The following is a 26,561-nucleotide window of genomic DNA, read 5'->3' on the forward strand; positions in this document are numbered from 1 at the left end:
TTTCCTACTATAGTCACATATATAAATAAAATGCTAGCTTCTTCATATGAGAGACAGCATCAAGTATCTACCTGTCTTTTGAGTAAAAAATATCTAACACATCATGATATACCAGCTTTGTTATTCAAACCCATAAAATTATTTTTATTATTATTTATTATTATTATTATTTTAAGAAGATTTATTTGGATGATTTATAATGAGCAAAGATTTGGATTCCTGAGAGATTTAGCACTTTGAGAAGGTAATGCCTCATGAGTCACTATCAAAGATTTGGTATGCTGTCGGGTCATGAGTGAAATGGAGATGCTATTAAGCCTCCTGCATGCACAGGACAGCACTCAGGACAAAAAAAATATTCCCACCTAAAAATGTGTTAGTTCTGGCAAAAGAGCAAAATTCCCAGCCTAGGTAGCCTTAGGTGACTTTATGTTGGCATGAAAATGGCTGCTGGGCTGGTTTTCTTTTTAGCAGAGCAAAGTGGTTTCTTTCACCTTTGTTATTCCCCTGCTGCACTCCCTCCAGTTTCTTCTACCAAACGCATTATCATTGTAAGGAGAAATTCATATACTAAGCTTACTTATTCTTTAAGTCCTAAAATGTGATAATGGAAGTGACTGATAGAACACTTGGGAAATTTTCAACCAAATACTTCTAAGTTTTCAATGCCCTCGTTATACTGTTGGCGTTTATTTTTTGTAGTTGTTGTTAAACAAAAATCCAGACTTCATTTATCAAAGATTGACTTTTGTATAATGTAAGAAAACATCTATATGCTCTCTTAATTTCCAGTCCCTTTAGATGTAGTTTTATGTCATCAAGAACAAGTTACTGGCTGATATGAAATTAGATTTGCCTTCTTCAAATAGTTTGAGCGCAATTGTCATTTAGTAAAATAAACTTGACTCCATTATTTCCTAATGTCTTCCTTAACAAGTATAAGATTAGACCACATCTCACAAATTCCCATTGGGCAGCACTTAAGAAGTGAGTGATATTTCAGTCCGCCTAAGCCAAGTAATCCCAAATGTAAGTAATTTACAAGACGGCATCAGGGACTGTTAGAAAAGACATATTGCAGTATGTCACTGGAAATCAGCATCTCCCCACATGTTTGATCAACAGCCAGATGGAAGCCTTTATCACATTTATCTAATCTGAAATACACATGGTAATTACTGTGGACCTTTGATTCAAGCCCTTATTAGTGTCTCAGGAGAAGTCAGAAAATGAGCTTGTCAGTTGCAGACTGTTGTAGTCATGACCCTCTGGGTAGGATTTACATCTATCACTGCCTAGGCGAAAGTGCTGCTGCAAATCACTTGTACCTCACCAGGATGGGAGGGTGAAACAGAAGCTTAGCAAGCTTGTGTGAGAGGAGAAAGAGCACAATATAGAATTTATGCTGTTGAAGAAGTGTTCTCTCCCATGCATGGCAAATGAGGGGAGTGGAACGGAAGCTGTATCCACAATGTCTCCAAACTGAATACAGACAAAAATAGAGGTTTAAAGAAATGCTCAGAACTTTCTGACCTGCAGCAAGGCATTGTGACCTGCTCCCCTTACATTTGTGCAAAATAATGGATACACTTTCCTGTGTCAGTGATAGGAGGAAAATATTGACAAGTCTGCTCTTCTAAATTTTCTAACTAGGAGAATAAATATGCATAAAAATATTGAAATAGTATGACTAGTACAAATGCATATGAATGATTGCTGGAGAAGAAAGGGAAGGGAAACCTTTAATGCATGTTTGCAGATTCAGAATATGAAACTATTAAATTTATCACTTATGTTAGTGCTATTTTATTTTAAATAAAAAGGGATGAACATATATGTATGTACCCATCATTATATAGCTGAAATTATTTATATGTATATGTATATATAGATATACATATATATATTGACATTTTCAAGGAAAAATTTAAGCCTTACTGGAAAATAGATATAACAGGTTTCTATATCCTAGTAGAGCTTAAGAAATCATTCCGTGGTCCTGGGGAAATGACTTACCGATTAAGAGTACATTGTGATCTTGCAGAGGACACATCTCTGCCACTGTCATGGAAAGGTTACAATCGCCTGTAATTCCACCTCCAAGGCATGTGACTCCCTACTATGGCCTCTGTGGGCAGCAGCACCCACAAGTGCACACACAGATACACAAATAATTAAAACAAAAGTAAAGAAAAGATAATTTTATTAATAAGATATAGTCAAGTAATAACATATTCTTAAATGAATTTAAATGTTATTACTTGATTAAAATTATATTTGTAGCTATTAATATTGTCCTAATTGAATTGCTTATGATTTTACACTATTACTTACAATAATAAATTAATTAGTTAAAATAATATCCATTAAATTAAATTATATTAAAATCAAAACACTAATTCAAGAGCATAAAAACAGCCTGACAATTACATATGTTTATTTATTTATTTGCTTATTTCAGTATGTCTGTGTTTGAGAGAGAAAGAGAGAGAGAGAGAGAGAGAGAGAGAGAGAGAGAGAGAGAGAGAGAGAGAGAGAGCGCACAAACAAAAGAGAGCAAGCAGGCACACACATCCCAAGGTACCTCTGGAGGTCAGAGGACAAATCTCATGTCTATTCTCTCTTGCTGCCTTATAGGGCATGAGTTTTAAAAATCTGATTGTTTATGTTTTAATATATGATAAGATAGAAATGACAAATATTTATTACAGAGACAGGAATGAATAATCATATTAAATGTCAAAGGATAAAATGAATATCCAATGAATTTTGTGTGATTTTAAAAATATTTATTTTTTTGTAATTTTATGGCTGGGATGCCTACACTCAAAGTATGTATGTGGAAATCAGAGGACAACTTTGAGAACTCAGGGCTCACTTGAGTTCTGGTTGTCAAACTGAGATCCTTAAGCTTCTTAGTAAACTCATTTAGTTAGCTACACAGCCATCTTGCTGGCCCTACCAAAGTTATTCCAACTTATTGATGTTTAGTTTTTTAAAAGATGTTTTACATATACATTTACATTATTACACACATATAAAATAAACTACCTACAGCAAGAAGAACCACGAAAAAGTCAGGAATTATATTTGTTACCTTCATAGTGTTTTGGCTATTTGTATTTGGCAACTTGGAAGGAAACAGCTTTCCTATCTTGCTGAGCCTAAAATTCTGAATGTAAAACAGTATCTATCATATCTCATCTCTATCAACTTAAAACATCTATCCAGAACTAAGAGCATGTTACCCCCTAAACAACTAAGCTTAATTGTAAAACCAAACAATCTGGTCTTCAACTCCATCAGACACTTGAGAAGGAAGAAAATTAATTTCCTGAGTAAACAGGAAGTGTATGTTAACAGCTTCCAAAGTGAAAAAATATGTCGTAAACTGTTTGCTGCCTGAACAGTCACTCAAAACTCTTTATAATGTTGGAGCATCTTCTTCAGCCTCTTCAGCCTCCTGGAGCAATATATCGGACAGACGTATTTGTGAGGCAGGAACTATTGAGGACTTGCTTACCTTGTCTTGGCAGAGCTTGGTCGTCGACTCTACCTGCATCCAAGCTTGCTCATTTTTAGACAGACTTCTGTCTGTAGCTGGAGCAACGATATTTTGCCCAGTTTGTCATATTTGAAGCCATTTCCATAAGGAGGTAGACTTTATAACCTCTACTTTGAACAAAGTTTCCTCTCTAAACTGCATTTGTACTGCTCACATATATAAATATAAAAGGTTTTATCATCAAAAAATCTGCAACACTCTTGGGTATTAGGTATCACATCAAAAAATGCTTTCCAGCCTGCAAAATAGTTACCAATATGATATAAAGCTAGCTTAATTTTGGCAGTTAACATTTTCATTTGCTCTATTTTAAATGGTCTCATTCAGTTATGACCTTTAATTTCAATATTTGGTCTATAAAGTGCTGTGTGACAAATGTTAAAATTAAATTATTAAATTTTATATATATTAGGAATTTATATCTAGTGCTGTTTAATAGTGTTGTAGAACAAAACATTAGATACTGCCTTTAAAGAAACTTGTAAAGGCAGAATTAATGTATTGGCATGTCTGTGACTTATCAATATTTAATGCCATTTCCTACAAAGAAAGAATTTGTTAGAGCTAAATCACTACATTTTGTATACTTTTTTCTTTTTGTTTTATTTTATGTCTATGCATGTTCTGCATGGGTATGTACATGCATCAAGTGCATGCCTGGAACACAGGGAGGCCCGAAAGAGGAATTACATTCCCTGGAAGTGTAGGTACAGAGGACTGTGATATTCCAGGTGCATGCTGGAAACAGGCAGCTCTCTTAACCCTTTGGTTATCTCTTTAACCTCTGCGTTCTTACTTACTACATTTTTTTAAAGTGACACAGTATTAATTTATGAAGTATACAAATTTATTTTATACTTAATGAAAATCACTGTTACTATTTATTTATTGTACATTTGTTATGAACTTTCATTTGTTAAGACAATTAGGGGTTTACTATTCTCTCGTAGACATGTTGTTAAAATTAGTGTCTGTGTCATGGGAGTAACTGTCTAGTTATAAAGTTTTTAATGTTGAAGCGATCATAGCTTCTAACATTAAGTATATAACATAGTACATAACTAGATAACGGAAATAATGTTATATATCTGAGCATTAGTTTGACTTGAATTTTATACTCAGAAATTTCTTAGAATTCATGTTATAAATATTACTATATTCAATTATGTGTCCTTTCATCTTTTCCATAATACTTTGTAGACTGATGAACAACTTACGGTATAGTGCTTCTTACTAATTCAGTTGCATCAATCCATTTTCATTATATAACAAAATGTCTGAGGATGGCTGACATTATAACAAATATAAGTTTGATTTGTTCATTATTCTGGAAGTATAAGCTATAGAAGTAGAAGTCTACATGAGGTAACCCTAATGCCATCTGATTCCCCTTTTGTCACAGAAAACTATGAGCTCCTATGGGCATCCTGATGTGTCTGTTTTCTGTCCTTTTTCTTACAAAACTCCTGGCATCCAATCATAGAGATGTTTCATTATGGACCTTATCTAAACTTCAGCATTTTCTAAAGACCTAACTTCTAAACACCTTCATTAAATTAAATCTCTATATTTTACTAACAACTGGCTTTGAAGAATAAACTAGTACATTAGTACTAGGGCCCAATCCATGCCAGTTGTATGAGAAATTTTAGAATTAATTTTTTTTACGGAACCTACTAAGAGAATACACATAGTGGGCTTAAGAGAAGTGAATAAAGGGAAATTCAAAGTTGCTATTTGGTGCTATGTTATAACATCTGCAGTAAACTGCAAAGGTAGCACACTGCAGGGATGAGCTCACAATTCGATAAGGCAAAGCTCCTTTGGATTATTTCTTCTCTGTTATTGGCTAGACAAGGAGTTATGTCTTAATGCACAGTAAGCACTGCCTGTCCTGGTAATAGAATTTCCTCTCATGAAAAATATGCTTTTTCCAGATTAACTCAAGCCTTGATTTTTAAAAATTGTTTTGTTTTGCTTTTTAAGTCATGGTCTTCCTGTATAGCTCTGACTAGATGACCTAAAACTCACTATGTAGAATTATTTGACCTCAAACTCAGAGTAATCTACTACCTCTGCTTTCTAAGTACTAATGTGTGACACTACAGCACATGGCCAACTTCTAGTTTTAACTTGAAAAAATGTACCCTCTTGTGTGATAGCAAAACCATTTGCTATTTACTAACATATCTACTAAGTATGTTATTAAACTAGTAAATATGTAGTACAGCTACAGTCATTTGCTTGATGAATAGAGTGGGTTTCTATCCTTTTAGCTATTTTTAAAATTATTTTATTTTTGTATATATACATTTATATTATTACACATATATACAATAGATTACATATGGCAAGACAAACCATGACACAATCTGGAATTATATAAATGTTACATTCTTAGTGTTTTGGCTATTTGTATTTGACAGCCTTGAAGAAAACATCTTTCCTATCTTGGTGTCTTTCCTCATAAAGCCAGTTAGTGTTACTAAATACAGGCATCCCAATAATTCCTAACGGTCAGAGGATCATTATTTTCCCATCCTATTCACTGAGTATTTATGAAAAGACATATACACAGATACTATCTAATATCTATACTTGAAGATATCAGACTCCAATAACAATATAATATTTTGGTTTTGGTTGTCTTATTAAAAAATGGAAATGCATTGCTGAAGCTTTGCCAGAATGATAGGAATGCTGGAAAGAAGGTGCTGGAAGAATTGGTTATGGTGCCCTTTCTGTTTCAGAGCTGGGACATTCTCGCTGGTTCCTCATTTTAGAGCAACAAGAGAGTTCTGTGGGGTGATTTTGTAAGGATGATAATTCCATTAATGAAGCAACAGCCTTGGTGATGTAGCCACCTCCAAAATTCTCCACCTCCCAATATCATCATCATAAGACTGTTTAAAAGTTAGTATGTTCCTTTTAAGAGGGCACACACATTTATATTATAGCAGATTTCATGCAAACTATCTTTTAACATAACTCTTTTGGGAAAAACAGAGTGGATGGGTCCTATTTATTAATAAGGAAACTAAAAGAAATGTCAGATTTAAGCTGGAACTTGGACCTTACAATTCTGACCGATATGTCTTTTCAGATCGTCATTGATTTTTAAGGGTACTAGTATTTAATTCAGGAAAATTAGGCTTGGGTCGGGTTCTTAAAGGGTAGTTTATCTACCTTCTCCTAACCGCAAAAGGTTTTCCCTTGATCACCTAGGTAATCTGAAAGGCATTCCTTTCTTTGACTCTCATCGCCTTATCACACAGGCAATCTTCTGGCAGGTTCTTCTCTTCCTTTCTAGAGGACAGTGCTAAAGAGGCTGAGCCATTCTGTGAAGGGCTCTTGGCACTAATGGCTGCACTACTCAACAAGTTGAGAGTCCTTGCTGAAGCTGTACAGTTCTTCAAAGTTGAGACATTTCCTCCCTTAAAGGAGTAAAAAAAAAAAAAAATCCAACTGGAGTTCACTAGAGAGAATGAGCAGTAAAAGGAAAAAAGTGATGCTGGAGAATTTTTCTAAAAATACAAATATTATTCAATGGAATATGCCTCTTTTAAATTTTATACTCATGGACAAATAGAGAATCTACTTCATTCATGTCTCATAATTTTATTGCATCTTATAAAGTGAAAATTAGCCAAGTCAATTGTTATATAATTAAAATAACAACTCATTGGGAAAATATTAAGAAAGTGCAGTTCTTATAAGAAAGAACGCACGTCAGGGTATGTGAAATTATTATAGAATGTAGTAACATCATTTCAGATTTTCGTCAGCTTAAAAAGAAACCAAATTGGATCATATATAACCTAAGCATCGTGGTGCTTTATAAAATGCAATAAAATAATAATAACAGCAGTTAAATTTATAATAACTATTAAAATCCCTATGGATCGGAAGTCTCATACACAGAAGTGCATAGCTATGCAACATTTTTGGTGCAGAATGCCTCAAATTGTCAGCCTGGAGGTTTGGTGTTAGGGAGCACTCCCCAGGCCTGCTTCCCTTTCCAGTGTGAAGGAAGAGTGAGTGAAGGGTTCCCTTTCCACCCCATCCGTTCTGTTACTGCCATCTGGCACCACATCCCAGAGCAATGAGTCTGCTGCGCCGTGGATTAAAACATTTAAGGCATGCTCAAAATTAACCTTTTCTTTTTCATAAATTAATTATCTTGGTCCTTTTCTAATAGTGATGGAGGACTGACTAACTCTGGACTTTTGTCTCATATGAGCTTGATGTGGAAATAAGGTTGTAATAATAGAATCATGAAAAGGAAGGCTACTTTTTTCTAATCCTGATATTTACTTTGTCTAATCGTGAAAATCTGTTGCATGTTACAGTCTTAATATAAAGCTCATAAATTTAAAGTCATACATAGCTTTTTTTTTAATTTGTTTTTTATTATAAAACAGGCTCTTTCTTTTGTAGCCCAGCTAAACTTCCTGCTTCATCTTCCTAGCTATTAAAGTTATAAACATATGGCACCACACCTGAGTCATATATGCTATATCTATCAAAAAAGATATGTAAGCCATGTACACAAAATTATTTATATTTATATTCATTAATATTTTATATTTTACAAGTGTTATTCGTTAGAGGTTGAGCCCTAAGCACTTTGTCCAAAAGCACAAATGTATCAAAAATAAGAACATAATAGGTGGCCCTTTGGCAAAAATGTATATTGTGTTCCTTAGAGACTTAACAAATGCCATATAGCACCAAATAGCAATGTATTTTATCTATAAAAATATGTAAATATCCCTTATTTTTTAACATGATATGCCCCCTTGTGAAGCATGAATCTTTTTAGATAAGGAAACATAGACTTATAAGTACACAGGAAAATGCAAATTTAATGTTAAACCAAACTATAATGAACAATAATTGAATGAAAATTCTGATGAGTGCTGTTTACTTAACACCCACTTCTGAACCGGTTCAAATAGAGAGAGTATTGTTATGATTTCTTATCAGGAAAGACCATTACTCCAGCACACGAGTACATGTATCTTGGATTTCAGCATAAGAATTTAACACTATCCTTCCATCCACTTCATTTGCTTGGTCCTTGGAAGTGAGTATTAGTGTTAAGATTGTATTATAAATGCATAGTACAACCTTTATGTTATGAAAATTTACATCTTTAAGTATGGAAGTTAATATCTATGGATGGATAAGCTCTTAAACTAAATATTTTTGTTGAAAGTAACATGGTTGTAGTAATAATTTAGATCTGGAATTTGCATGCGGAAGAAAGAGAATGTGGTATGGGATGAAGCAACACTAGCTGGTGGTCACTGAGGATGGACAGACATCTGAAAATGCAATCATGAGGAAGGATTCAAAGCCACACAGGACCTCTGTCAGTTCTGCTCTCAAAGTGGGCAGAATCTGAGCTGTCTGAGAAACTGAATTTAATAATTACTTGTAAACTTTCCAAACATAGTTTCCTAAAGCTGTTCCATAGTTAACCCAGTTTTGTGTCTAAAATTACTATGAATATCTGAGTCAACAGCTTTGAACAAAACATACATTTATAATATAAGCCCTGGACAATTTAAAGCGCAACAAAAATACCCTCTTGTTTCATCCTAACTCATCAAATTTCCATCAGGTTATTTTCTTTTTTTTTTTTTTAAAGATTTATTTATTTTATTTATTGCATATGGGTGCTTTATCTGCAGAAGAGGGTATCAGATTACATTAGATGGTTGTGAGCCACCATATGGTTGCTGGGGATTGAACTCAGGACCTTTGGAAGAGCAGGCAGCGCTCTTAACCACTGAGCCATCTCTCTAGCCCCCATCAGGTTATTTTCAACAGTCTCATAATCCTCTATTATTAGTGCTTCCCACACCATTCAACTCCTTCCTTAGCCGTTTACCATGCTTCTCAGTTGCCATCCACAGTAATTCCAAAGTTTTAAGTGACCTTTTTTTAAACAAAAAGGGAAAAGCTACGTTTTTCTGCTATTCATCTTATTCCATTGTTTTTGCAACAGTGTAAATACTTAGGTAATGTTTATTTTTTTGAGAAACCTTTAGGTTGTTTTATAAGCATCTACACACTTATCTTTGCTCATCTTGTTTGATTAGAATAACTCACATTCTAAAGATGAGATTTAAAATCTAGCTAAAGCAGAATATCACAATTTATCAAAGTATAGAAAATCACTGTCAGTGAAATACTGAGCCAGAAGGGACAGCCCCATCACTTAGCCCCACATCTTTGGAACCACCACCAAAGAGGTACCAGAAAGATTGATTGTGAGAGCCAGCAGACTCTGAAGACCAAAGTGAAATAGTGCATCTTGACATAAGAGGACCACTGCACTCATGAAATCAGCATCACAGTATCATGCCAGACAATATGCTAACATAAGCCAGGAAATGGTTCAAGGGCTGCCTCTCCCAGCTGCAGAACCTCATATGGTTGCTGACTTATGGGATAAGGAGAAATGGATTTTCTTAAGGGTAAGGCCCCTGGTAAGTTGACCACACTTCATTGGTTGTCTCTAAACCTAAGAATATAAAGTCAACACAAATTGGACTGAGTTTGTTATTAAAAACTCAAAAAGAGCACATGGATTTGGAACAAGTTATGATACTAGATCTGGGACCACCTGGGAAGAGATAAAATGAATGAAGATGATCACAATTCTTGGTATAAAGTTCCAAAAATTATATTTAAAAACTTGTACAAAGACACAAAGAGAATAGTAAATGGCTTAATAATTAGGATAAATAATTCATAAATCTTTCCTTTAGTTAATAGTATAATCCACTTTAAAAATTACTAAGATTTATACTAATCATAATTTTCCATTTAAAAGTTATTTATTTTAACTATAAATAAAGTTTTGTTATTTTTTAACAAAAGTAATCGTCTAATTTTAAATCATTTGTATAGGGACAATTATACATTCTTCGTATTTTTTCAGACTGAAAATATATTTTAAAATATCACTAAATTCCATTTGTATAATGATTGTAAAAATTGGAGGCTGAATTAGACAGTATTCCAACTTTTCCTGACCCTTAAGAGAAATTGAGACCAAAAACATTAATTAAAAACAACAACAACAAAAAATTACTTATACCGTATAGAAGAATTTCAACCCAGAAATTACTGCTGACTTGAATACAGACTCCAAGTCCTTGTAGATTTCAAACAAGGTTTGAAAACCACAATTGGAAAGAGGGATTCTATTATCTGTTTTTTGTTTGTTTATTTGTTTGTTTGTTTGTTTGTTTGTTCGTTCTAGACTGACACAGGTAGGCCAGCAAATTATCCTTTAATTAAGTGGTGCGATTGGCTACTATAAGAACTTAGAAAGGCCAGTTTTCAGAAAGTGCCAGGAGGAAGAGACAGAATCAAAATTGCTACAGAGAGGAAGAAGTGGATCTTCTAAGGACTGGAATGATTTCCAGTTTGAAAGACTGGCTCTCAGCAGAGAAGGTGGCTCACTAGACCTAATTCTGTCTGAAGCAGTGATTCATGAAGCCTGACTTACCACATCTTCTTTACTTGTTTTTTTAGCAGCAATATATTTATTGATTTTATTTATATTTATTTTTAATTTTTAATTTTTAATTTGTTATAATATTTTCAGATTACATCCCAATTGCTATCCCCTTGTTTGTATCTTCCCTTTCCCACTCTCCCTCCCTCTTCTTCCCTGTTCCCCTCTCCTAGACCTCTGACAGAAGGGGACCTCCTCCCCCACAATAGGACCACAGCCTATCAGGTCTCATCCTGATTGACTGCTTCCACTTCCTCTGTGTGTTGCCAGGCCTCCCCACCAAGGAGAAGTGATCAAATTATATCTGACATCCTTTTGACCCAATGCATTAGACCTGAGACTATAATTCAATTCTAATTCCTTTAAATTTATAATTTTTTCTCTTTATTAATTTATTCTTGTTACATCTCAATGGTTATCCCATCCCTTGTATCCTCCCATTCTTCCCTCCCTCCTCTTTTCCCCTTATTCCCCTCCCCTATGACTGTTCCTGAGGGGGATTACCTCCCCCTGTATATGTTCATAGGGTATCAAGTCTTTTCTTGGTAACCTGCTGTCCTTCCTCTGAGTGCCACCAGGTCTCCCCCTCCAAGGGACATGGTCAATGAGTGAGTTAACCCAGAAGCAGAAAGACTCAAATGGTATATACTCACTAAATTTATAATTTTTAATAACTTATTCACATCACATTCTGATTGCTACCTCCCAGTTTGAATCTTCCCATCCCCACCTTTTTCTACTTTACTCTCTTCCCCTACTCCTCAGAGGAGGGTGGATGCGTGTGTGGGAGGGAGCCTGAATCTTTTCCGTTTGTGTCTGTAAAGACACCACACCAAGGAGAAGTGATCAAATCATGGACACCAGAGTTCGTGTCAGAGGCATGAGCCCTGTTTACCCCTCACCCCCTCTGTGTGGGGAATGAGCTGTCCACCTGCTACATCTGAACAGGAGGTCTAGGTTCACTGCATGCATTGTCCTTGGTTGGTGCACTAGTTTGTACAGTGGCCCCTGGGTCCACATCCACCAGCCTTGATGGTCTCGTTGTGGAGCTGACTCCTGACCCTTTCCTGGTCCAATCATCCTCCCATTCTTCCATACTGCTGCAGCCATAGCATCGGTCCTAGTCCCCCTCCATGTGAATTCTCTCAGAAAACATCTATGTTGGGCTAATATAATGTAATACTATCATCTACATTTTCTTAAATATCAGGACTTAGTAATCTTACATGTCATTTCATATGTTTCCCTTTAGAATATGTTATGAAGAATCAACAAAAAAATCATTTAACTAAATGAAGCTAAATGTAAAAGAGTTTATACATATAGCTTCCATTTTTCCACCCATCTGTGTATTGACAGGTGGGAATGAATAATAATATGACATGGTAAAGTCTAGTGGAGTTTACTTACTCCCATGCAGAAAGACATGAGTTAACACTTGAACATAAATAATGATCTTTAAGGATAGGTGGTATATTTATTTGAATAATAATGTAAATTTAGCTATCTGTAAAGAACTTCTGCAGGCTACACTTCACCCTTTATTTCTCTGACAGTAAGAGATGAAGGGAAGGCTATATCAGACATTCTTACTGAATTTAGCCATATAAATTATGCATCATCCCTGAATTGCTCAGATGGTACTTATCTGATCCTCAATCACTTTTTTTTAGTTGCTAACAATAGAAATTAAGGAAAGACTTTTAGTTCTAACAGATAATAGTGAAATAGAAAGTACATCTAACAATACATAGTGAATGTCAATTATTTAAGATATTTTTGCCAATAGAGATGCAAAGAAGCTCTGTTTCTAAATTATCATTAGAATATTAAAAGTACCAAGCTACATCTGTATTTCTTTTCTTGATGAGATGAAAGCTATAATGTTTTGCATAAATTATAAAGATGATTATAGTAAAATAATTAATACTGCTGTGGAAAATGTTGCCCAAAATTTATAAGGTATACATAACTCATAAGAAACCAAGTGATAATATAAATGCAATAATGAGTCCAGGCAGTGGTGGTGCACACATTTGATCCCTGCACTCGGGAGGCAGAGACAACCTCTCTGTGAATTCGAGACCAACCTGGTCTTCAAAGTGAATACAGGACAGCCAAGGCTACACAGAGAAATCTTGGCTCAAAAACCAAGCCAAACAAACAAACAGGAATAAATAAATGCAATGATTAATATTTAAATTTAAACTAATTTTCAAACTTTATAATAGAATGCCTGGGAGACACATTGGCCAATGAGGTTTCTATCAGGCAAGTATTAAGCCATTTGTGATTTAAATCTCTGAATTTCATGGAAAGAAGCTGGGTGTGCTGATGTATGCTTGCCATCCCCAAAAGGAGATGGGGGAGACAGGAAGATCACCACAGATCATGGGTCAGACAATTTATTAATCTATGAGTTGCAGATCTCAGTGGGAGATCCAGCTTCAAAACACAAAGAAGAATGTGATTGTGGAAAGATGTACAATTTTACGGCCTTTCTGTCACTATACACTCACATGTGCATCTATACAGACACGAAAATACTCCCATATCTACATGAGCAATGCGCAAAATAAACAGTAATCACTTAAATTATATCTTCTTAATGATCACAAATTAACCTAAAAGAGGGATAACTCTGGAATCTAATGGGTTAAGGACGAAATGGAGATTTAAAGTACTTGTCTAGGATGTACCAATACAGTGAATTAATCCTAGCATGGGGGGGAGCCTAAAATTTATTTTAAAAATAAATGTACATTGGTATAGGGAGATGCTTCAGTTAGTAAGTGCCTCCTATTCAAATGGAATATCTGAGTTCACATTCCTATCCCTCATGTAAATAAGGCACCAAGGCAACTCCCTAATGAGTATAACAAGGCAAACTCAGAGCTCATTAGTCAATCAGCCTATGGACAATAATGACAATAAATAGCATGTTAATTTTGAAGACCCCAGAACCAATACCTGAAACAGGAATGAGCCAATCCATGGTTTTCATTTTGGCTACAGTTGATCCATTTGGTTCCTGTCATTGTATAGAGAACAAACTTTCATATGTCCTCCCTCACTTTGGCCTGTGGGACTATAAGCATGGAAAGCAAGCATTTTAGAAGAGCACTTTTGCCTAATTCTTCCAACCCTCGTGTCTACAATTTTTCCAAAACTAACTGTAAAATAGATTCAGTTCTTTACAATGAGGACTATGCATCTGTACTTGGAGGAAGTTGAATATATGTGGCATTTGGTTGTGGATAAACATCGGGCTCGCTAAAGAAAATTCGATTCTAAGATAATTTAATAATTCAGAATAGCTGTGTTTTTCACTGTTTGCCTCATGTGAACAATAGCTGTTTTAGCACCAGAATAAATCTGGAATGATTCTGCTTTTTTTTTTTTTATTGTTTTTCCTTTTTAAGCAAGATGCATGAGACTTACACTGATCAAATCAAGCAAGTGCCACTATGGGATGTGAAGGGTATCATGGTATTATAGAGAGAGCTAGAAGCAAAAGTAGTAATGGACCTACCCATGGCCATTAGTAGAAGAATTAACCAGGAGGACAAGAAGAAGAAAGATTGCTACATTCTTGATATCCTTTCCCTTTCATGGAAACTTTCTCTACTTATTCCTGACCGAGAAGCAAGGAAGCAACATGTTTCTCCCAGTGCTATAAAGAGACCCCCTTGTCTCCTAAGAAGGGGGTCTAAAGACTCAACAATTTCTCTCAGTGTCATACAGAGACCACTCCCTCTCCATGTGTCTTGTCTTAAAAAGAGGTTAAATCTTCTCTGGTTCTCAAAAATAACTTGACTAAGGATTCTAACCAGCCTTGGAAAGCACAGTTTTCTAAGTACCCCAGATGTGTTTCTTCTTGAGTACTGAGTCCCTTCAGGTTTTTATCCACCATAACATTGGCTGAAGTTCTAACTGAGTGAAGCCCTTGAGCCCTGCCCCTGCCAGCATGAGAATGGTAATATGAATCGGCTTGCTATAAGGAGGTAGGATGGAGGGAACCCAGAAATCTTTATTTAGATGCTCCCTGTCATCTTCTCCATTGTAGATGAACACCTTTAATATAACAAAGGGGAGGATGCAAAGAGGTGGGTCCTCTAGTGCAAACAGTTCAGAAGATGCACACTTGGCTAAGCCATTAATGCAAGCAAGACAGGTTGTCTCTAGGATCTGTAAATATACTGAACCTCCAGTCCTAGAATGAATCTGCTCTGTATGGCTACAGGCATCTGAATAGGGGCAAGGGGTTAATGAGTATCTTGGTATTGGGGCCTATATGCTTCTTTCTAAAACTGGTGCCTCTAACATGGCATCAATTGAGCTAAGGTCACTGTGTCTACTAAGGGGGGTTGTTACAAATTCTTTTATATTCCATTTCTTCCTTTCACCAGCTTTAGGACTCAGGAGGTTGTTTGAAGTTTTAAACACCGGCTGTTATTCCTGTCTAGATGCAGTTCTTTGACAAGGACACTGGTTCCATTAAATATCACACTCCTAAATCAATATGTCAGATACATGTCTCTACAACCACTTTTTGAGATTCTGAAAGCATTAGTGCCAACCATAACTTGTTTGTTGCCTCTCTTCTTCCTCTGGACCCTGCCTCTACAGTATAAGAAACCACCACATGAGGATCTTTGCAAGAAGACAGTTGGAAAGAGGCTGGTTCGCTTATTTGATCTTTCCATGGAGATAAGCCTTAGTGTACTTTCTTACTCAGAATTTCACTGAGTTTTGTTTCTTGTTATGTGAATTTCATCAACGGCAATTTTAAATCATGAGTGTCCAAACATCTAGAATTTCTCGTGATCTTTTTATTGTTTACTGCTCTATCTCTTTCCAATAAATCATATTAATATCAGAATCTAAAGGGTTCTTGATAATAATTTCCAGTCATTGTTTATGAAAACTGCAAATATAATGAGCATTCAACTCTCAATGGAGTTTATTCATCTTTCACCTTCTGTCAGTAGTTCACAGTATTGTAACCCTGTCACCAAAGTATATTACTCTCTTTCATCAAACATGCAGTGTCTTCTCCAAATATTCCTGTTTTCTTCACCTCTGTTTCCTCTGATGAGATTATTTGTTATGGATATCTGAAATTTTAAAAATTGAGTTCCCAAAGTATTCCTGTCATATTTCTTGTAAGAATATTTTAGAGCATGAATCAATTTTCATAGCTTTAGATATTATTTGTATAATAATAATTGTACTATTAATCTCAAATTTTTCATTGGTATAATCTTATTTTAAGTTTGTACAACTAAATTTTCTACATTGTGTATTAATGTACACAAATATATATGTATATATGTGTGTGTGTATGTGTGTGAGTGTGAGTGTGTGTGTGCATGTGTGTGTGTGTGTGCGCGCGTGTGTATGTATGTATGTATTCACATATAAATAAATGCTTTCTAGTCTGAATCCTAAATAAAATCATGGACCTTCGAAAGTTTGTATTTTATTCATGCTGTCTTTTCCTTAAAATATAAGCTCAATGGTAAAAGTTACATGTGTTCAATCTTGAACTCTCCAGTGTTTTGTCTGCTGGTGTCACACAACCAATACTTTTGACTGAATGGTTGGTATAATATACATCAATGCAATTTCATTTTAATGGATATATGCCATTTCAAAATGAGCCATCCTATTCACAGATATGTCTTTAAGGAGTACATAACAGACTGACTGAAGCAGCATTCTTTGTTCGCTTGCAGATCCTAATTCTCTGGCTGGCCAGAATGGCCCTGATCATGCCCTCATAGGCGGAATAGTGGCTGTAGTTGTATTTGTCACACTGTGCTCCATATTTCTGCTTGGCCGATATCTGGCAAGACATAAAGGTGAGTCATGGTGAAGGGGAGCTTTCCTAGTTTCTTTTTAAATATTGCGAACACTAATTCATTCTAAAATCTTATAGATGTATGAATTTTTCCTGTGAGTGGAGGCAGGGATACAGACAGGAAGAGGGATTTGGAGATGAAAGTCTTGAGTTAATTCAGGGAAGTGATAACAATTGTTATCATCATCAAATGGTTTAACATTGATTTCATTAACACTACTTTAAGGGAAATGCCATGCTCTCTTTTACAGCGGAAAAACAATTTATGTATTTCTATAAACAAGCCACACACCATCAACCAGACATTTCCAGTCAGAGTTTTATGCTAGAGAGCTCCTCCTCCTAGGCACTGGCTCTCTCAGAAAACTTTAGGCATTGTCTAAACGTTATTTTATTGCACCAATCTAGTTCAGAGTAAAAAAAAAAAAAATACTGAATGAGAACAAAAGTAAAAGGAAAGTAATACATTTGTAGAAATAACATTCAACTCCTAAGTATTTGATTGAAAGTTTTGTTCATTTTAGAGACCAGGCTGGCCTCGAACTCACAGCGATCCACCAGCCTCTGCCTCCCAAGTGAGTCCAGGACAGCCAAGGCTACACAGAGAGACCCTGTCTCTAAAAACCAAAAAAAAAAAAAAAAATTGTTCATATATGTAGCCTTATAAGTCAGGAAATAATTTTTAACTAAATAATTTTTTCTTTTTTAAAATATATTTTACTAAGTTATTCATATTACATCTTAATTCTTATCCCATCCCTTGTATCCTCCCATTCCTCCCTCCCTCCCATTTTCCCCTTACTCCCCTCCCCTATGACTGTGACTGAGGGGGATTACCTCCCCCTGTATATGTTCATAGGGTATCAAGTCTCTTCTTGGTAACCTGCTGTCCTTCCTCTGAGTGCCACCAGGTCTCCCCCTCCAGGGGACATGGTCAAATATGGGCACCAGAGTTCATGTGAAAGTCACACCCCACTCTCCATGTAAGTGTGGAGAATGTCCTGTAATAAATTTTATTTTTTGTTATAGTCAAATGTAAACATTATTGACAGATCTCAGTGTCATTTTTGATACTTACGAGTTTTGGGCCAATTCAAACCATACTCCACTTTATTCTGAGCGGTTTTGTTTTGTTTTAGTGCCTTTGGTCTTACTGGTTTTTATGGTTAGTTTTAGTTTGTTTTGGTTGTTTTGGTAGCTCAAATTTGAATAAACAAGAAAAATAATGGTAAACATTTACAATTTCCAGTAACATCATGCATTTTAATAAAGGACCCTGATTGGTTCCGCTCAGTTTTCTTTAAGGTCTTATCAATTAATAAGTCAATCAATCAGTCATTAAAGAAGTAAAGATTAAGCAGTCATTTCAGCCTCACTCCTCTCTATAAATAATTGCTGCACAGTTTCACTTGAAATACTTTCCTTAAAATGAAAAAAAAAAAAGGATAGAATTTTAGAAATTTGAATGAGTGTGGCTCATAATTTCCCAGGATATTGTCCAATACACAAAAATATATGCCGTAATGTATTCTTAATGCTAGTTATTTTGTTAGACTCCCTGAACTAACATCCATCCTCTTCCCATATCCACAGGAACATATCTAACAAATGAAGCTAAGGGCGCTGAAGATGCACCAGATGCTGACACGGCTATTATCAATGCTGAAGGCAGCCAAGTCAATGCTGAAGAGAAAAAAGAGTATTTCATTTAAAATTCAGGCCACAAGTTCTGAGTTTAACCTACAAGGCTGACTGCTGGAGAAAACTGGCAATCATCTTTCAGAAATCATTCCAACCACCTTCTACTACTTTTATTAACACCCATACTGTACTGCTTTCAGTAGCCAGTGTAAACCAACAATCAGCAGTTGAAAACATCACTCTTTTAATTACTGTACCATCCATAATGCAGGACATTTCTTATTGCCTAAATTTTACACCATTGCTCTTTTAACATACAGTGCTTGAATATACAGCCTTAACAATGTTAATCATCTCACTGGATCATGATATTGAGTTGTTTTATACATTGAAGAAAACATATGCAGAGCCCCGCCCCCTACATTTGTTTTCCTTTAAGTCATAGACTTTATTGGTTTGCATTGGACGGTTTTCACGATTCACACAATTAGGTGATGACCTAATGTGCTTAAGTTTAATCGAAGATTAGAGGTTTACAAACAATGTTTTCTACCTGTCTATCTTCAAAGATAACATGTTGTGGAAACATATCCCCTAGAAAACACAAACTGAAAACACTGTAGTGTAGTTTCTGGAATGTTTGAGATTATACTGGCAATACTGTATCAAGTTGCTATTTTAAAATTTAGTGTTTGATACAGGCACCATGTGTATGAATTATAATCATGACATGACACCTTATATTATTATATAGATCCTACCATTAGGTTATTGTAGCTTCATTTACCAATAAATTATTACAAACATTTAACTGCTTTGGGAATCATAAAGATTTCATTCATTTCTCTATTTGATTCTATAATTTATTTTCTCCATAAGGATTCACCTGCCTAAACAAAACTGAAGTAGGGCACAATTTTGAGACATTTTAGTATCTGTATATAGTGCATATAATAAATCCAATTAAACATTATTTGATACATATTTAACTTTTTTGGCTGTAGGTTATTCAGTCATAAGTACGCATTTTCTAATGTCCATTATATCCCTTTAGATATTACTTAACCTGATATTATAAGTAGGTAACATGTATTAGTATTTTTGTCTGTATGTCCTAGCACTGTCAACAACAAATTTTTCTAGTTCTTGTTAATTTTTATTTGTTATAAAATGGAAGCACAACGTTACAAGGAAAGGAAATTTTAAGCTAACAACCAGTGCACAGCCTCAGGTTTTAAATCACAACCACAGTTGAATAATAACCTACAAAACAAAGTCTTAGTCTGATTTTTTAAAAAACACATTTTAATTTGACAGGTTCAGGGCTGCTTAACTATGTTGATTTGCCAAAAGGGAAGTGTTTAAGATATGTTTTCTGTATAAATGAACTAATTCTTTATATTAAATTCCTGTCTATGCATTCTGTGAGGTACAAACTTATGAAACAGTGAGTGGTAGAAAATCCCTGCCATGCTCTTAATTCCAAGGTGAAAGTCTTTTTCTCTGGATTATTTTGAAATTTTGGTGTATTGAACTATTATGAACTTCTGTAATCTTAAATATGACACAGAGTCAATATAAAGTCTTATTTCTTTGGGTGAAATATAATATTGATAGAATAGTTTTTATTAAATTTATTAGAAGCTAAAAAAATGAAAATACAACTAGATTAAAAATTATTTTCCCATTTACAAGCATTGCACCTTTAAGAAGAACACAAATATAATATGGTAGCTGTACTAGTGATGTCTAACAGCATGGTGGCCTAGAGTTGTAAAAATACCTTGGAATATATTTGGGGGGAACAAGAATGGCTGAATACAACATCTTGTGTTAATAACAAATGAAAGACAAGGGTGCTGTATATTAGATTATTTATCAGAAAAGTATCAAACATTTAAGGACAATGTCAGAACTTATAAGTTTTTTTTAATTGTGTAGCATTTATCTTGTTGATTTCTTACAAAAGAAAAAGGACGATGTCAGTCAAGCAGCACTTTTTCAAAATATTCAGAACATAAGTAAACTGATGTGGTTGAGTGTTAACATAATAAATCATATACAGTATGACATTTTAAGGAAATAAGTCTGCATTGATGTGATTGCATGCTTGTTTTTACAGTTCACTCCATACCATCTGTGAAAAAAATGCAATAATATGTTAATATAGTATGGTAGTTTGAGAGAATCAGGTAGGTGCCTCTAGACACATTGAAACTAGAATAGGTCTATAAACTGCTCATATCTTTCAATGCATAATCTTTAGAAAGACTCCACACAGCAAAAATTCATCCTGTTAGGACAAAATGGAAAGGTTCTTATTGCTAAGTATGTTGTATAACTGCATCATCAATTACTATTTAAAGCCTAATTTCAGGATACATTTACAAAATTGCTACTCTTCATCGATGCTGTATTTATATCCTTCTTCGTCTATATTCTACTTGGCTCCAACTGCTAAAAATGTTTCCTAAATAACACAAACCTTATTTATAGCACTGTAAAATTAGAAATTCAAAAAAGTTTGCATTTCAAGATTTTTGACTCTTTTAACCCTTCCGAGAAACACACAAATCCATTAGAACTTGTAAAAAGAATATCACTGGCAGACAAAAAAAAAAATTGTGATCTCTAATCAAATGGTTTTCAGTTAAATGTAGCTAGTTTTAATTGAATGACATTTTCTGTCATGGAAAAAAGTGATGGAGTTATACTTTCCTGTATTGAACAGTTATTTGATTTTTCACTAAAGGAAATAAGTTATAAGAATTCTGGGCATTCTCCATTCCAGCAAATAAAAACAAAAGCTTTCTAAATTGGACTCATGTCAACTGAGAAGCCTGAAATATGCACAGTCGTATGCACATGGAGCCACTCTCTGTCTCTGTTAAGGGAGTTAAGTAGGTAGGGGACACAGTGGAAAGAGTGTGTGCACACACTCCTCAAAGACTATGAGCATCATTCATTATAAAAAGAAGTTCCTCTCTGCCAGAAATGTTTACAGTGTACATTAACTGTCTTCCATCAGAAATATCTAACAAACTTTCTTCTTGTCTTCTTTTTCTTTTTGAATGTCCTGAGAATGGTGACCAAAAGTATAAGAAAAAAGAAAAAGCTTACGAGTGTAATAGTAAAGACAAAACACATCACTGGAATATTGGTGTGTGTGTGTGTATGAGTGTGTGTGTATGTGTGTGTGCATGTATGTGCATGTGCGTGCAGGCATGCGTGTGTGTGTGTGTGTGTGTGTGTGTGTGTGTGTGTGTGTGTGTGTGTGTAAATGTATGGATGTATTTAAGAGAAGAGAGATTCACACAAACACAGAGACAGAGATTCCAACGTGTTTTCTTTTACCAGAAATTGAAAGAAGCAATTTAAGGAACCTAATGTTGGGATTTAATCTAGAAACTGGATGATCTCGTTAAAGATGTTAGTCTTTCATAGAAACTCTCCAATTAAAATAACAGATAGAGAAAGAAAAACAACTTTCCTGATTATGGCAAAGAAGCTAACACTTCATTTATTTTGCTTGGGTTTTTTGTTTGTTTGTTTTGTAAAAATATAAATATTCCATAAAAAGACAGGCTCACTTGTAATTATGTACTCATGACTGTAACAGCATCGAGATTCCATGTAGGCACATGTACAGCAGCTGTTTGACAGTAACGGCTCCTCCATGTAACATAGCAGTTATTGTGTGATTTAGTGCCACTTATTGCAAAGTGTTACCAATGGGCACATTGAAAATGTTTTTCCTTCCTCAGTCTTTGGACATAGGTATAACTTAAAAGATAAAAATATGAAATTTCACACCTTTTTTCCAATTGTGGCAAAAAAAAAAAAACCAAGAATCTTCATATTGTATGGTAACCAGCCCATAACCTTTTAAGTATCAGAAAACATTTGAAAATGTCCAATTTTATTTTCTTTAGCAAATGGTAGTCTGTGATGGATACAGAAAATGAAATGCTTCATCAGTGGTCACAACTGAAATAAATGCAAAACCTAAAGAAAATTACAGATGAGTAATGCTTTTTGTTAAGTGGCACAAAGTACACACTCAAAACTATGCAAAATATAGGTAACTACAGTGTGTGTACATGTAAGTATCTTGTACTAGCTGTGTATGGATGTTGGAAACCCATGTAATTATAATATGCATTTTGAATTCTGGGAAAGAGGAAATCTTAGTGTAGATAATATAATTTGTTTTGAAATACACATTGGCAATATTGAAATATACTCAGTGCAATATCTCTAATTCTATTGCTGGATACTTAATGCAAAGGGATTTAAAATTCTCTTGAAGAAGATCCAAGAGTTTGCTAACTCACCTCTCATGTGAATTAAAGCACTAACAGCAGCAAGATATATATATATTTTCTTACTTAATTACTGACGTGACAAAGGAAATTTGTTTGGTTTAGTGTTTAACATTACTGCAGAGAACAAAATGACATGGATTTTAATCTTTGATTTATATCTAATCAAAATTGACATTCTTAAACTTTCTTTGAAATGTATGTGTTTTAATAGATTGAAGCACTTTGATTCCGAGTACAAATTTATTCAAGGAACATAGGTTATATTAAGTAGTTAAAGTCACATATTTTAATGAAGAAGTTCTCTTTTCTGTGCTTTTTTTTTTCTCTCCCCCCATCACATCCCAAACATGCCCTTTGCACTTCTATATGCCCTTCCAAAGGCAGTGGATTGAAAGTAGCAAGATAATATTGAAAGAGAGTTCAAGGGGACAGTATTATGAATGGGTTAAAAAAAATCATCAGCATTTTTATGTATTGAGATGACTATTGAATGCAATAGTTATTGGATATAGCTGGTAATTTCTCTGCCATGCATACCTACAATAATTCTTCTACCTCTCGCTTTTAACATGGGCTATGATACTTCAGTATAAATAGAGGAAGTAACTATTTACAAGATATCCCAGGAAGCATTATCTTGGGGCTTTCATAGCAATGCACTCCCCACTCCCTGGGAAATCTCAAAAGCCAACTTCTTGTAGTGTATTCTATGGTGTATGGATATGCGTTTGTTTAGCTTCTTTATCATTAGCTGCATATAGGTAAAATATGAAAACTTGGTGAGGACAGTTCTTTCCATGCCTAGTTAATATTTTGCTGTTATGTAACTGTACCTTTTTAAAAGTGATTTGACGGCAACATTTTGCAACCCAATCTGATATTTCATTTCCTTCTTTAAGTGTAACAGTTTCTTCAAATTCAATGTTGTATTTTAAGTACAAATCATGTGTACCATGTAATTTCTAGAAAAGTGTTTTCTATATGAACAAAAATTACGTTTATCAAAACTGTCTCCTTATGAACGAATAACCCTAATACTTCAAAGTGTTGCCTCAAAAACCCAATTTTTCTGCCTAGGCATGGTATAGCCTTTCAATGATGTAATTTAAATGTGTTAAAATTAAATGCCATTTTATGAGCGTATTTTCCTTTAGAAAAGTAGATTACATAAATTTATCAAATTATGATGATGAATCTATAAAATACGCTTAAAATTGAAGTAAGAGTTTTTATGTTATATGGTTTTGTTATAAATATTATTACTTTTTACCATGTTTTCCATATATATGTATATATATACATATAAATGTATATATATATATATATATATATATATATATATATATGATATGTGTGATTATTTTGGAGAAAATGGGCCCAAATGCAAGAAAGATGTAAAGAAACCATTATACCCCTTGGAAATATGTTGTATATTTCAAAGATATTACGTTAAGAGATAAGTGACAACTGCAGGGGCACAAGAAAAATCTAGCAGGGCTCAGCACTTAAGCACTTTTCCCACATCCAGGGTCAAAACAGTAAAAATTCCTACACGGACTTTTAAGTGCAGCATAAAATGCAGCATTACACGAACACACAGTACTGTCAAACCTCAAATGCTTTCTTTCTTTAGATGCTTTTCCTTGTACATGATCCTAGTAGACATGTTTTTATATTTGCTGATAGTGAAAGTCACGCGCAATAAAATATAACGGTTGAAAGCAGTGTCACTAATCAGTTAAAGACAAGTACACAATGTAAACAGTTGTTAGCTTTCTCCTCTTTGCTTTTCTCTGTGGTTCTGATGTGTTGGCTGAATGTCGCGAGTAGAATGAAAGCAATCTAGAAGCTCTTCAAAGCTAGTAATATTGCTCCTTATAAATATGTAACATTTTAATCTTTTTACAAAGTTAGTTCGCTGTGCTCACTGTATGTATTGTAGTTTCAATGATGCAATTGAGTGGTGACCCAAGGACTTCTCTGTCTGGAATGGCATCTCTTTTCTTCACATTCAGTTCACATCAATATTCGTGAATTGTTGTTTAGCTTTTTATTCAGCCATAAATATTCCTTGAAGAAAGCTCCATTCTTATCATAAATATTTCAGTGTGAATAACCTTGCAACAAGTTTGCCATGTTAAGAAAATTTAAAGACTTATCTCTGAAAACAGTGTCCAGAAATGCAGGTGTTCCCAGTAATGTAGCTCCAAAATAAAATGTCCTATTTATATGACAAGAAATCCATATCTTTTGGAAGGGTATACGTATGACAGCATTCAAATATATTCTGTGCTATAGAGATCCACCAAAATGAGACATAGGGCACAGAAATAAAACACAATTATTGAATCTACTCTTATCACAAACATTTTCACAAAACAAAATGCATATTGTAATATTACGTACATGACACTTGCATGTTGATATGCCTATATACTTACAAAGTATTCAGTGTGTACTGAGTGGCGCTTCAAATATGTCATGTACATCACTTATAAACATGCCTACAGGGTTCCCATTTGCACTCCATCCTCAGTAAAGTCTCCTCAGAAAAAAAAATGTCTGATAAATATGGAAAAAATAAAACTTGAATTTTAGTTATCTGTAGAACATTACTGAACTTTTTTGTCATAAGTGTACTTGAGGCTTGAACACAAACATTGAATAAACTTTCTTTTCTCCAGTGAAAGGTTACAAAAGATGTTGTGAAACACAGTCTGTTATGTCAAACACATTATATTAAATACATTTTTTCAATTGCATATCATTTCCATCTATTTTAGGTTTTCTCAATGACATACAATTTTGTAATTTTCTAAAGAAAAATTTTTTTAACATGAGAGCTAGTAAAATCTAAATGCTATCTTGCTGATACAACATTTAATCATTACTCCTCGAAATGTATGAACCTTGTAAAATGGTGGCTAAGGGTTAAAAAAAAGTGTCGCTGACGTAAAGAATTTTACTTGAGATTGCCAACATTCAAAACTTTGTAAAGTAATCTTACATCCACTTATTTGTGTTTACTAATGTTGACTAGGAACAGAAGCAAAAATATCTAAAACAATTTCTTTTTATTTCCACACTCTAACCAACATATTTCAACTACCTAAGATAATGCAATTAACCATATATACATCCTGAGATTATAACAATAAGAATTGAGATAAGCTTTTAAATTTATGGAAGATTTTCTTTGTGTCTTTGGAAGTTCACTTACCATGAGGTATTTTGTAGTCTACTTTAAATAACAGATTTTGTTATACAGGGTAAGCCAAAGGCTGTACAAGAATTAGTGCCATTGGGTCTGATATTTGTGTTGGACCATGAAATATTCCATTAAAATTTGTCTGTAAATACAAGGCAAGATTCTGTATCTGGTTTGTTTTTATTAAATAAGATGTAATATTATTTCCATTTATATTTTTCCAGCAAAAGAAGGCATGCAGTATTTGGAAAATTGAAACTTTATTAATGATTCAGGTTCCACATATCAAAAGGAAATGACATTTACAGGGAAATATTTGTAAATTGTTGGGGTTTTTTTTGTTTTTGTTTTTTGTTTTGTTTTGTTTTGTGAGCCAGCATGACCATCCATTGTTTTCCAAAACAATAAGGCATGTAACAATCATG

At 34.3% G+C, this 26,561-nt stretch overlaps 1 protein-coding gene across 4 annotated transcripts in view; it reads left to right on the forward strand.

Annotated features, from left to right (window-relative positions):
• The window catches only part of CADM2 (cell adhesion molecule 2), a 918,732-nt gene extending 892,437 nt beyond the window's left edge, over positions 1 to 26,295 (forward strand). For all 4 annotated transcript variants that reach the window (XM_084801707.1, XM_084801709.1, XM_084801708.1 and 1 more), the window contains 2 exons: positions 16,838 to 16,963; positions 18,556 to 26,295. In XM_084801707.1, the coding sequence (XP_084657833.1) occupies positions 16,838 to 16,963; positions 18,556 to 18,674 (245 nt within the window). In that variant the 3' untranslated portion in view covers positions 18,675 to 26,295. The remainder of the gene's footprint in view (positions 1 to 16,837; positions 16,964 to 18,555) is intronic.
• Positions 26,296 to 26,561: the final 266 nt, after the last annotated feature.

This window comes from Acomys minous (assembly GCF_964271855.1).
Source record: "Acomys minous genome assembly, chromosome: 11".
Lineage (NCBI taxonomy): Eukaryota > Metazoa > Chordata > Mammalia > Rodentia > Muridae > Acomys > Acomys minous.